The sequence below is a fragment of the Dermacentor silvarum genome, chromosome 5 (assembly GCF_013339745.2).
Source record: "Dermacentor silvarum isolate Dsil-2018 chromosome 5, BIME_Dsil_1.4, whole genome shotgun sequence".
NCBI classification, from domain to species: domain Eukaryota; kingdom Metazoa; phylum Arthropoda; class Arachnida; order Ixodida; family Ixodidae; genus Dermacentor; species Dermacentor silvarum.
This window is the reverse complement of record NC_051158.1, coordinates 78344625-78357740: the sequence shown is the minus strand read 5'-3', so window position 1 is coordinate 78357740 and position 13116 is coordinate 78344625. Positions and strand designations below refer to the sequence as shown.

Below are 13116 nucleotides of genomic sequence, written 5' to 3'. Positions count from 1 at the left end.
CTCCAGACGCGCATGCTACGAAAATCTGAGACGGCATTGATAACCTTTGACGGATCTATTCTGCCGCGTTTAGTGTATTACCATGGTGGTGAGATGCCTTGTGTACCTTACCAACCCACGAGACAATACTGCAAACTGTGTAAAAGCCAGGGACACAGGACAGACGTCTGTCCGACACCTACGGTGAATGTGTGCAGTGACTGCAGACTCAAAGACCCACCAAAAGACCACGAGTGTGTTCCTGAGTGTGCCCTGTGCGGAGGGGCTCATCCCGCAGCGGCAACGGAATGCACCAAGAGACTTAAACGGGTACCCCAACGGGGCAAACCACCGCAACAGCCACCGAAATATCAAAACGGTCAGCAATCCAAAGGAATCCTTAAACGCCGATGGTTTAATTCGGATCGAACGGACTGGGACCTATCGGAGGGGACCGACGCGGGATCACGCTCTAGGTCCCGATCCAGATCAAACTCCAGCTCGAGATCCAGATCCAACTCTCGTGACCGCTCCAGCTTTAGAGAGGGCAACCGAAGGAAGGACCATGTGGCAGCCCAACAAAGGCAACAACATGACATGAAACACAACAATAAGAAGAGCAAGAAGACGTCACAGCAGCAGCAGCAGCAGCAGCAAAAAAAACGGTAAGCTGGGCAGCAGCAGCCTCCCAACCTCCTCCACACCACACGCAAACAACTACTCACACACAACTCTCACAACTAGAGAAAGAATTGGAGCTAATGCGCGTAAGGATGAGGGATCTAGAAAGAGAAAATAGGCAACTTAGAAACCAACAAAAGCATCAGCAACAACCGCAAGAGAAATCCACTCGAACCTCCCTGGTAGGGCAGCAGCAACAATACAACGCATCAAGAACGAGCGAAGACTCTACAGTCACGATATCGTTTCTTAAAGAAGCCATAAAAGAAATAATTCCTTCCGTCATCGAACAAGTCATGGCGCTGGCAGACAGAAAAGTAGAAGCTATGGAAAAGAAAATACAAGCGCAACAAATAGAATTCACAAAAGCATTCAGAAAGCATACCAATGGTAGCTACATAAGGGAAAGAGCAGAAAAAGCATACAACAGGCAAGGCCTAATAAGCACGACACAAGAATCCACCGAAAATGCCTAACCGACCAGCAAAAACTACCGAAGAGTGCGAGATGTGGCAGTGGAACTGCCGTGGATTTCGGCAGAAGAAGGGACAGCTATTACAGCTGGTGGCCAAACAACAGAGGCCACCAGCTGTAATAGCCCTCCAACAGGTTGGAGTCAAGCCAAGCCTACAGGGTTACGATACTCACGGTGAAGACGTCAATACAAGCAGTAAATGGAAAGTAGCGACATTAGTCCACAAATCCATAACGGCAATACAGCATAAACCAATACAAGGAATCGAAATACCACATACCATTACAGAAATCTTATGTAAAGGCAAGAAAAAGAACAGTGCCTTCATATTAAACGTTTATAGTCCACCTAAACAGACAAAGATAACCTTCGAGCAGCTCTTTGGAGGTGCAGTAAAACTAGCGAAACACAACTCTCTGATAGTTGTGGGCGATTTTAATGCAAAAGATCCAAGTTGGGGATACCTAACGCAGGATAACAAAGGGAAGAACATTTCAAAACAAATAGAAGAGACAGGCATGGCACTCCTAACAGATCTAACAATCCCAACAAGAATAGGAAACAGTAAATTCAATGACACAAGTCCGGATCTAACCATGTGCAAAAATTGTCAGGCTGTGGAGTGGTCCAACACCCTAGAAAATCTAGGCAGTGACCACTATATTATATTGTTACGTGTGCAAAGACACACACGAAAGAAGCTATTTACAATATATTTACACTGGAACCAAAAACCGCCAGGCCGACACCTTGCTCGAGCCAAAAGCCCAGACACACTTCATCGTCTTTCTCGCGGCGGCTCGTCTCTTTAGCATCTCTAGAAGGTATCGTAATAATATGCACCACGATACACACAAACCAAATACGTAAAAAGATTGGCGCAGCCAAAATAGCGGACTGGCATGCGTTTAGAAAATCACTGGAAAAACGGATGACCTCCACAGACATAGCAAACTTAAATGAATGGTGCGACGAAATAAGAAGTCAAAAAGAAAGGTACACAATGGAAATAACAAGAACAAACCAGGCGCCTGAGGTCGACTCCCACCTATTACATCTCTGGGAAGCAAGGAGAAGCCTTACAAAAAGATGGACAAGGCAGAAGCGTAACAGCAAATTAAAGGCAAAAATCAGACATATCACCCAGCGTGCAGAAGAATGCGCGAATCAACTAGCCTCAACCAATTGGGCCAGATTCTATGATTCACTCAACCGAACCCTGGGTACGGCCAAAACATGGAACATACTTAAAGCCATGGTTGACCCAACAAAGACGAAAAGTGAAAATAGTAAAGCCATCGAAAGATTAATACACTTGTCGGAGCTAACACGAGAAAGATCTAGCCCTGACAGCGTTGAGTTTTCGAACTGATTTTTTTTATTCGCGCTCTGCACCTGCCGCGCGTTCGAATGCCAACTTCTTCTTCCTTGACGGGCGCCGCATGCTGAGGCGCTACAGGGCTCCCCCCCGTAGAGCGTGAGCCATAGGAGTCGCCCAGTGAACGTGCTTGGATGTGGGAGTCCAGACTTGAGATGGAAGCTCCGCGGACGCGAGAGCGGCAATGTATGCAGGTTTTAGTCGATCGGCAGCCACGACGTCTTCACGGCCGTTGATGTCCAGCGTGAACGTTTTAGGTGTACGATGGAGGACGCGAAAAGGGCCATCATAGGCCGGTGTGAGTGGGGGCCGTATTTGGTCACGCCGAACGAAAACGTGACTGCAGTCATGCAGATCCTGGCTGACGAAGACAGACTGGGGGTGTCGGTCGGCAGGAATTACAGGAGCAAGGTCGTGAAACGTGGTGCGCAGCTCTCGAATGTACGTAGAGGCATCATGAGTGGAAGGGGGCGACGACGGCGCAAAGAATTCACCTGGAAGACGCAGAGACACGCCATAGACTAGTTCAGCTGATGAGCAGCCGAGATCCGTCTTCAATGCTGATCGGATGCCCAGAAGTACGAAGGGGAGGTGATCAAGCCAACGTTCTCTTGGCTGGTGAGCAGTGAGGGCAGCTTTCAGTTGTCGATGAAGCCGTTCGACCATGCCATTGGCTGAAGGATGGTAGGCAGTCGTGTGGATGTGTCGAATGCCCAAGATATTGGCAAGTGCGGTGAAAAGGGCCGATTGAAATTGACGACCGCGATCAGTGGTGACGACAGCAGGGCATCCAAAGCGTGATACCCAGCCGTTTGTGAAAGCCTTTGCCACTGTCGGTGCTGTAATGTCGGAAACGGGAAACGTTTCTGGCCATCTGGTGAAGCGATCCACACATGTCAGTAGGTAACAGGCCCCTTGTGATGGTGGAAGAGGGCCGACGATGCCGAGATGTACGTGGGAAAACCTTGCGTCGGGAGGCCGAAAGAGGGATGGTGCAGTGACCGTGTGACGGTGAATTTTAACACGCTGGCACTGAAGGCAGGTTCGCGCCCAGCGTCGGACGTCAGCATTGATGCTTGGCCAAAGGAAACGAGATGTGACTAGCTTCTGGGTCGCACGAATACCCGGATGGCTCATGTTGTGCAATTGATCAAAAATTGCACGACGAAACGCTTTAGGCACGAAGGGCCGAGGAACACCAGTAGACGTTTCGCACGTTATTAATGACTGCTAGTCTGCTGTGTTCAGACTCGGACTTGCGGGAAATGATAGCTTCCTTCAACGTGTCGTAGGGATGGCTCGGGTGCGGCGAAGCTAAAATATCTGTGAAGTCTTCGGCTACGTCCGGAGGTAAGGAGGACACCAGATGCCAGTACCTGGTCTGTTGGCTGGTGATTTGCCGTAGACGGAAGTACGCCTCGACCTGCAGTAACCATGTGCAGGGGTTGTTTGGCCAAAATGGTGGCAGGTTGACGTGTTGGATCGCAGCCACCGCAGCACTGTTAGGTCTGGCGTCTTCTTGGGCGTCAGGACCGGTAGGCTGGGTGGAAGAGCCGGCGGGATCCATGCGGGATGGTTGGGGTTGCGTGTTCATTATCGGGTCACCATTAACTGTCGGAGCTAACACGAGAAAGATCTAGCCCTGACAGCGTTGAGTTTTCGAACTGATTTTTTTTTATTCGCGCTCTGCACCTGCCGCGCGTTCGAATGCCAACTTCTTCTTCCTTGACGGGCGCCGCATGCTGAGGCGCTACACACTCATACCCTGGCACAAAAGAAGATCTCATTCAAGCCATCCATAAAAAATGCTTCGGGGAAGACGGGAAGATACCTCCATACCACGGAAGGTATAAAGGATCACCGCAACCTGAGCTAGACAAGCCTTTCACGGAGGCAGAAGTCAGAGCAGCAATCTTTAGTACAAAAAAGAACACGGCTGCGGGTGCTGATCGAATCACTAACGTTATGATCAGAAACCTAAATGACGAAGCCATTGTAGCTCTCACAAAATACATTAACAAACATTGGTTGGGAGGCACTGTGTAACGACAACGGAAACACGCGATTGTGGTCATGGTGCCTAAACCAGGAAAAAATTTGAGCATCGAGAACCTGAGACCGATCTCGCTTACGTACTGCTTAGGAAAAATTTTTGAAAGAGTGGTCAACGCCAGGCTCCTAAATCATCTTGAGCACAACGAACTGATGCCCAACACAATATTTGGCTTTCACCCACACCTTTCAGCGCAAGATATCCTGCTACTCTTGAAAGAAGAAGTACTGAAGAACGTCTGAAAGGTGGGGGAAAATGTCATTATGGCCGTTGACATAAAGGGAGCCTTCGATAACATCAGTCACAAAGGAATACTTGAAGGGCTGGAGGAAACTAACTGTGGACAGAGGATATTTTAATATTTCCAGAGTTTCCTTAATCAGAGAACTGCAATAATCAAGATGGGGAATTATGAATCCGACACCATTCGGTCACCAAACAAATGAACACCACAAGGGGCGGTAATTTCACCCACACTTTTCAATGTTGCCATGATAGGCCTTGCAAAGCAACTCAAAGAAATCGCTGGTCTACAACATACGATATATGCCGACGACATAATCGTATGGACAACTACAGGTAGCCTAGCGGAGAAAGAAGATAGACTACAACAGGCAGCTAGCACCATAGAAGGGTACACGAGACTACGGGGACTCCAATGCTCAGCGGAAAAGTCGGAACTTATCCGGTTTACAAAGAGAAAATTACTAAGGACGGACCCGAGTCTAAAGCTGCAAGTCAAGCTAGAAGGAAAAATCATTCAAGAGAAAGATACCATAAGAATACTTCGTATGTGGCTGCAAGCTAATCAGAGATGCCTGCACACACTAAATACCCTCAAATCAGCAGTGCAACAAATCTTACGCATGATCGCTCGTATAACAAACAATCGTACGGGGATGCGAGAACAAGATACCCTCCGATTGGTAAGAAGTCTCGTCGTCAGTCGCATCACATACTCACTCCCCTATCATAATATGAACAGGGAAGAGAAAGAAAAAGCTAGCCAAATAATGAGAATGGCCTACAAGACTGCTCTAAGATTACCTCAGAATACTTAAAACGACAAGCTACTGGCGCTTGGTCTACACAACACGATTGAAGAATTAACCCAGGCACAGCTACGAACACAAGAAGATCGCCTGCTCCAGACTCCAACAGGCAGAGAAGACTTAAGCAAGTTAGGGCGTGTTGCACTAGTACAAAAACATAAAGAAACTCATGAGATACCCAGTAAACTTAGAGAATGGTACACGGTATCCCCCATGCCAAATAATATGGATCCTACCCTGAATGCTGGGAGAAGAACGGCTCGGGCACAATACATAGAAAAAAATGACAAAATACATGAATATGGCAAGATTCACTGACGCCGCGCCTTATCAGACAGATGTAAGGAAGGCGGTGGCAGTGGTCACAGACCGTAGAGGGAAAGTTACAGCCTGCGCTTCAATAGATCGTGCTTGTACAACAGCAGCAGAGGAGGTTGCAATTGCGCTCGCAATAAAAAAGGGCTGGACGCGAAACGCTCCATTAACAATAATCACAGACTCACAGAAAGCTTGCAGAAACTATCTAAGGGGCAAAGTTGGAGCACAGGCGCTCCGAATACTTGTCGGGACTGGATGGGACCCCACGGTTCAATACATCCAAACGGTGACGTGGGCACCGGGGCACGAGGGCGTCACCGGGAACCTGCATGCGGACGAGGCGGCTCGAGGCTTTATAAATCACCGTGCCGCCCCAGACTGTGCAATACAGAACCCTACAACCCTAGACCCTTGCTTTGCAACAATTCTGAAATACTTCAGAGAAAATAGAAAGATCTATCCACCCCCGCACAGTAAACTCAGTGCTGCCGAGGCAACCGTGTTGCGCAGATTACCGACGACCACCTACATAAATTTGCACACACTCCACCTGATCTACCCCACGGCATACAGAGACATATGCCCGTGGTGTGGAGCAACACCAACACTCTTTCACATCACGTGGGAGTGTGCAGAACACGGAGAAGAACACGAAACAAACGGCACGTGGAACGAATGGGAGGCGCTGCTGTCTAGCCCGGCCCTGGAAGATCAGCTACGACGGATCCAACGAGTTGAGCGGATGGCCCGTGCTAGTGGGGCCTTGGAATAGGGGCACCACCCTGCTGGACAAACTTCGTCTATAACCCCCTACCCCCTCTGTGGACTGGGGTAGGAGCCTGTCCGGTTTCTGATTATAATAAAGTTTTACTACTACTGCTACTACTACTACTTGACGCCAACTTGCGTCTCTAAGTATGTGCCTGTGAAGAGTCTGCTGTGCGAAACAAAGTGCCATGGATTGCCAGAAGAAAAGATGAAGGCAAAGAGTGCACGCACGGACGTGAGTCCACTGTGTTACAAAAGACGACGACGTTGAGGAGTGGCAAGCACGAGCACATGTGGTGCGACTAAAGAAAGTAAAGGGAAAATTATCCAATCGGGAAAAGCCCCGCGGCTCCCAAGAAACAATCACTGGTACACGCGGAGCTCCCAAATTCGTGAGAAAATGTGTATACTGCGCAATATACAACACGAGGGCGTAGTAAGGGACACGCAAAAGCCCCGAACTCAACGACCGAACCCTGGCCGTCCCGAGTGCCCGCGATCGGGCGTCAAATTCGGCTTGGCGATCCCTACGTGGGACAAGCCGGTTGGCGCGGGGTCTCCCCTGCGTCTTCTCTGGACCGAAATAAAGTTATTTCACTCACTCACTGTAGATGTGGGACTGGGTGGTTACCCCTGTTGAATGAAACTCTTTGAGGCTGGCTTGGAGCGCTGGGTATGTTTCACTAGGCCTTTGCTCGTGTTCAATGAACCTATTTGATGCCGAATTGGGTCACTGTGTGCCAGTAGGTGTGTGCCACTCTTGAATGAAAGTCTCTGACGCCAGCTTGGGTAACTAGGTATAGGCCACTGGAAATGCTCCAAGGACGAAAATGATCCTTTAAAGTTAAATATTTTAAAAGATCATGGCAAAAGATCCTTTAAAGAGACTTTTAAAAAAATGTCGCAGTTTCGCCCGAAAGGCGAAGCATCGATTGCGATAGCAAATTAGTAGAGGGCAATTCGGAGTAGGGATAGTAGTTTTATCGGCTGCATAAACTTATACACATTGGCTTACAAACTGAATTAAAAATCGGGGTGTCAGCGCGCACAAGCAAACATGAATAGATCACACTGAATGACCGCAGCCAACGACTGTCAAAAAGCTGGCAGCAAACGCAGGTTCGCGTGGTCTATCGCTTCAACGGAAACTGAGCGGCGAATGCACAGAGCATACAGAGGTCAGAGCCGTGTGGAGATAAGAGGCGGTGCGGGCGACCGGCACCGCAGGGCAAAGAAGTTGTTGGCAGAAAAGAAGCTGCCCCCCCCCCCCCCCCCCTCTTCCCGTTTCTTGCTTTCGCGTGGGAGATTGAGTGGCAAGATACGCCTTTGGTGCCGGAGCACAGCGCCGCCCCGCCTCCCTCCCTCCCACACCCCCACAGCCTTTCGGGCGACGGTTGCGTTTGCTTTCCACCGTGCGTTCGCTCTCCGTGATAGCGCGCGGGGGAGTTCGCCCTCCGTGATAGCGCGCGTCCCGCGCGCTCTTTCGCTTGCGCATACGGCGCGCGGCAATGATTTTATCGCCCTTGAAATCTATACGGAACCTCACGGCGACGGCGACGACAGAAATCCGGTTGAAGTATCCATATAATTGCTATCGCAATAAAAGGTCCTTGCAAATAGCGTCGCCATGTTTCTCTCGACCGACGGAAAATTGAATACATTTTGCAAATTTGGCTGTATCTTCATCACCTACGAATAATTAAAGTAAAATTACGGAATGGTGTGTAGAAAAAAAATTGTTTCCTCGTATTTTCCATTTTGGTGGGCTGTTTTGTATTTCGTCGTATCATTCATTGCACAAACGGGCGGCGCTATCGCGGTTATTGCTTCGGCTGTCAATCTGTTCGTCTGATCTTTTGCCTTCCAGTGTGCGCTGCAAGGTCTTGTTTCTTTATCTACCAGTCTTCCAGCGCTGTACGAAAAACAGAAGAAAGGCCACAAGACGTTCTGCGCGGTGGGTCAACATGGGGAGGGACAGCATGGCCACTTTTTTCCGCATCCAAGAGAATAAAAAGTGGGCACGCTTTGTCGTTGTCTACACGTTGTCTGTTATGGTGCCTGGCACACTTTATGTTACGTTGCAAAATGTTGTGTGTCGCCAAAACCGCCTGCTTGTATGTTTTGTTTATCGGATATTCATCTGCGATGTGCGACCTTCGCGGTTGTTATCTGAGAGCTAAGCAGACGAACAGATTTTGCTGACAACCAGCGAACTTACCTTCGCGTCATGTCGTGCTACCGTGCAATACTTACGAAGGTGCTTACGTCGGCAATTAGTGAGCTACGCGCTTAAGTGTTCCCGATAACTTTTGTTCCCCCTGTGCAACACAAGTTCTTCAAGAGATGGAAATGCACGTAGACCGTTTATCAGTGGCTAACGACTTTTGGACGCTAGTCTTCCTTTGATGGGCATTCTGCAGAACGAGGAAGTGAAGACTGGGATGAAATAAAATGTTCAGGAAACTAATCCGTCAGTGGCATATTTGCAAGTTAATAATAACTTCATGGATCAAGATAATTTAGCTTTAAGAAACTGATCAGTATTTTCATACAGCTGTTGAGAAAGCAGCACTACCAAACCTGTTACTTCAATATACTACCAACTAAATTATGAATTTGCATTGTAAAAGTTTTGGGCCATATTTTAGCATAACTTCCACAACAAGATACAATAAGAGTTGACACACATGAATTCAAAGCGCTGTATTGCGGGAACAGATCCGAAATTTATTCCAGCAATTGCGTTGTTTGTAAGCATATAACGCATTACCTCCATTTTTCGAAGGCCACAGCCCCAGAACGTACAATTCCACTTCCCCCGAATCTCTGTCTCGCCTATGTTTGGGTATGCGAAATGGTCTGCCTTCGGCACTATTCCAATTGGCCCAGTCCCACCTATTTGAAACATTTGGAGATTATATTAAAGTATTCATGGACGCATCTGTACGCAGTGACGCCCAAGGCGCTTCTGCAGCTTTCTTCTGCCCTTCGACTGACATTAAACGGGTGTTTAGAATACTTCATCCAACCTCATCAACAACTGCAGAACGGGCAGTGATTGATGTTCCTCTGAAGTACGTACACGAAGAATTAAACATATTGAAGGTCGTCACTCTTACAGACTCCCGTGCTGCCCTCAGCAGACTGAGACAAGATGCCGATAGCCCAGTTTTATGCAGTATTCTAGAACCTGCCGGCAAAATTACTTCGCGTGGAGTGTTCCTCATTACCCAGTGGATACCCTCGCACGTGTGCATCGCTGGAAAGAAAGAGGCTGATTGCCTCGCTTCAAGTCGTGCCCACCACGAATGTGACTGCCCTGACATTTCCTGCATGTTTGAAAACGCTTGTCTTATGGCACGCCGACACCTCCTAAAGCAGCACCCAGACCAGCGTATTGCAAACGGATCGTTCCCTACCCGTGTTAGTGGTGGAGGCTTGCCCCGTCGAGTTACAGCACTCTTATACAAGTTACAGGTTGGATCTGTGTTGGTGCGCGAATGCCTATACCGACAAGGACGTGTAGAGAGCCGGTCGTGTACCTTTCGTGGCTCCTGTGAGACACTTGAACATCTCGTTGTAGAGTGTCCCGCATTCGTTGCGCAGCGCGCATTGCTAATTAAGGAATATTGACTTATTTAACTGCAACGTGTGACCCTTGACGATTGCCTGTTTCCAAGCGGGTGCGCTGCTCGACGTGACCAAGCCCATCGAGCTCTGCTAACATTTCTGAAGGATACTGACGTGGCCTCCCGTTTATAGACATTATTAGTGTTTTTGTTTTGTTCTGTCTGTGTCTCTGTCATTCCTTTATTTCCCCTTTTCTTTCCTCCTATTTTCATTTCCTCTATTTCTTCCTCCTGAAAGAGTAGGCAGGCGTTGTGCCCCTCTCGGTGGCAGTTGTCAGCTGGCTCCCTCCCTATTTCCTTGGTGTCCTTGTGTGTATATGTGCATACAAACCAAGTAATAGTAATAATGTCTTCAGCCTTATAACCGGTCTCGCTTACTGATCAGTTTTTTGCCTAAGGACTCAAAGCTAACAGTTGTGACAATCGACTTGCTTTGGTAGTATTGTCACATGCAAAGTAACTAAGCATGACTTTTGCTATTCAGAAATTGCAGCACGCTTTATTATGTACATGCGCCTGTAGAATGAGCAGTTTGTATTGTAGATACGAGATATTATATTATATTATATTATTTTGCTTATTTTATCTCTTGTTGTACAAAATGAGCTAATGAAAATGTGAAATAAAAATGTGAATTAAAGCACATTTCTCGACCTGTTAATGTCCTGCCAGAAAACAACACCCACGCGCTGTGGCGTGCGCTGGTTCACGTATCATAACGTAATAAGGGAAAATTTCAGGAAACACGGATGAGCTGTTGGCATTTGCCATTACAAGAAGAAATAGCTGGAAATAAAGCTGTTAGAACAAAGGAGACAGCAGCAGCAAACGCAACTCGTGCTCGTTTCCTCTTGCGTTTTTCGAGAAAATCGCGCACTCGTCGAGCGCATTGCAGAAGACAAGCGGGACGACCGTCTCCCTCTCGCACATGAACAAAGCCGCTGCCATGACAGTAGGCTTCATTTGTATAGTTTTTCCCCAGAAGCATCGCCTACCAAACACCAAAGGATAAAATGGCGCTCGTGACGCAATTCCCGTTTACTTGGATGGTATACTAGCTGATATATTCGTGGTTTAGCTCCCTTGAAGGGACAAAATGAACAGACAAGATGCGCCTTTCATCGGAGTGTCTTAAGGTAATGATACTGCGGCATCTTAAAGAAAGCAATATATATGTCAGTGGAATTGCAAGTGGCTGAAATAGCAGTGTTAATGCACTGCTTACTGCAGCATGCAGCATGCAACTTACTGGCCTGCCAAGGATGAATGCATTGGTGCGTGTTTTGGTCGTCCAGTGTTCAGCATGAGCTTAAAAACGATATTCTATTCGAGTATGGTAAGGAATGAATGAATCAATTTAGCACATTCATGTTGTATGCTACCATAGCTCTGAGTAAAGAAATTTCCAAAGCTAACAAAAAACGTAATTCCGTCTCAATCTGTTCATAAAAATGTTCAAGCTGCTTAAACTAATTGCGATGCTGACCTTACCTTATCGGCGTCATTGCTTGCATCATCAGACTTTGCGTAGCCTACATTTGTGATTAAGAAGAAGAAGCCGAAGCTCGCTGTCGACCAAAGCACGTTCTTCATTTCGCCTCCAGACTATTTGCATCCAATAGCTACGACAACAGTCCGGTCAAGCACGGCAGACATTTATACCCATGATGTTTTGCCAGCTTCTGCGTCATATACCGCTTTGCTGCAACGTTCGTCATTGTTACAATGAAAAAATAAAGACTCCTTAGGGCGTTTAAATGCGAAGTTTAACAAAACAAGCCTGAAATTCTCGTTAGCATCATGGTTCATCCTAATGTCACCGAAAAGCTGTTCCTTCAAGAAAGAACAAATGAACGCATTATGGCCACTGTATTTTGTTTTTTCGACGCATGTCATTATAAAAAAAAATCCGGCAGATCCCATGTCCTGTGGGAATCGATGTTATGCGAAGCAGTGTCTTACCAAGTTATCGAAACCACCATGAGACCACCAAGACGTAGGTGGCTGTTTCATGACCTACATGACACGCATGACATGAAAATTCATGTCATGGGCCCTCAGGAGCACATTTAGCTATGCCTAAGAGACCTTAAGGTGAAAGCCTTAGTCATGCTCATGACTATGACTCGGACCATCAACCTTCAGCCTTTTCCTTCGCTTAGTACCACATCCGAACCCATTCCGTTGGTTTTTGAGTGTTAATCTTTTTTTTCGCTGAGTCATTGTCATTTCTGCTAAGCCATGCTCATGACTATGACTTATATCATTAACCATTAGTGTTTCCTTGACTTTTTGCCGACGTCCGAACCTATTCCAGTGTTTTTTGAGTGTTAATCTTTTTTCGCTGAGTCATTGCCATTTATGCTGGGTCATGCTCAGGACTATCACTTCTCCCATCATACTTTAGTGTTTATTCACTTAGTGCCCATATCAGAACCCATTTTATTGGTTTTTGAGTGTTAATCTTTTTTTCGCCCAGTCATTGTCATTTTTGCTGAGTCATGCTCATGGCTATTACTTGTAGCATCATCCTTTAGTCTTTCCTTCGCTTAGTACCCACCTCAGAAACCATTTCAGTGGTTTTGGAGTGCTAATCTTTTTTTCGCTGACTCATTGTCATTGTTGCTGAGTCATGCTCATGACTTCTACGATCATCCTTTAGCGTTTCTTTCACTTAGTGCCCACGTCCGAGCCCATTCCAGTGTTTTTTGAGTGTTATTCTTATTTCGCTTGGTCATTGTCTTTTTAGAGGGCTGTTTCATGTCCTACATGACAGGCATGTC

The 13116-nt window shown here is 47.2% G+C and overlaps 1 protein-coding gene across 1 annotated transcript in view; it reads right to left on the bottom strand.

Moving 5' to 3' along the window:
• LOC119453515 (uncharacterized) overlaps positions 1-11957 on the bottom strand; it is an 89197-nt gene extending 77240 nt beyond the window's left edge. The window contains exon 1 of the mRNA XM_037715559.2: positions 11825-11957. Within this exon, the coding sequence (XP_037571487.2) occupies positions 11825-11926 (102 nt within the window). The 5' untranslated portion in view covers positions 11927-11957. The remainder of the gene's footprint in view (positions 1-11824) is intronic.
• Between the last annotated feature and the right edge of the window lie 1159 nt (positions 11958-13116).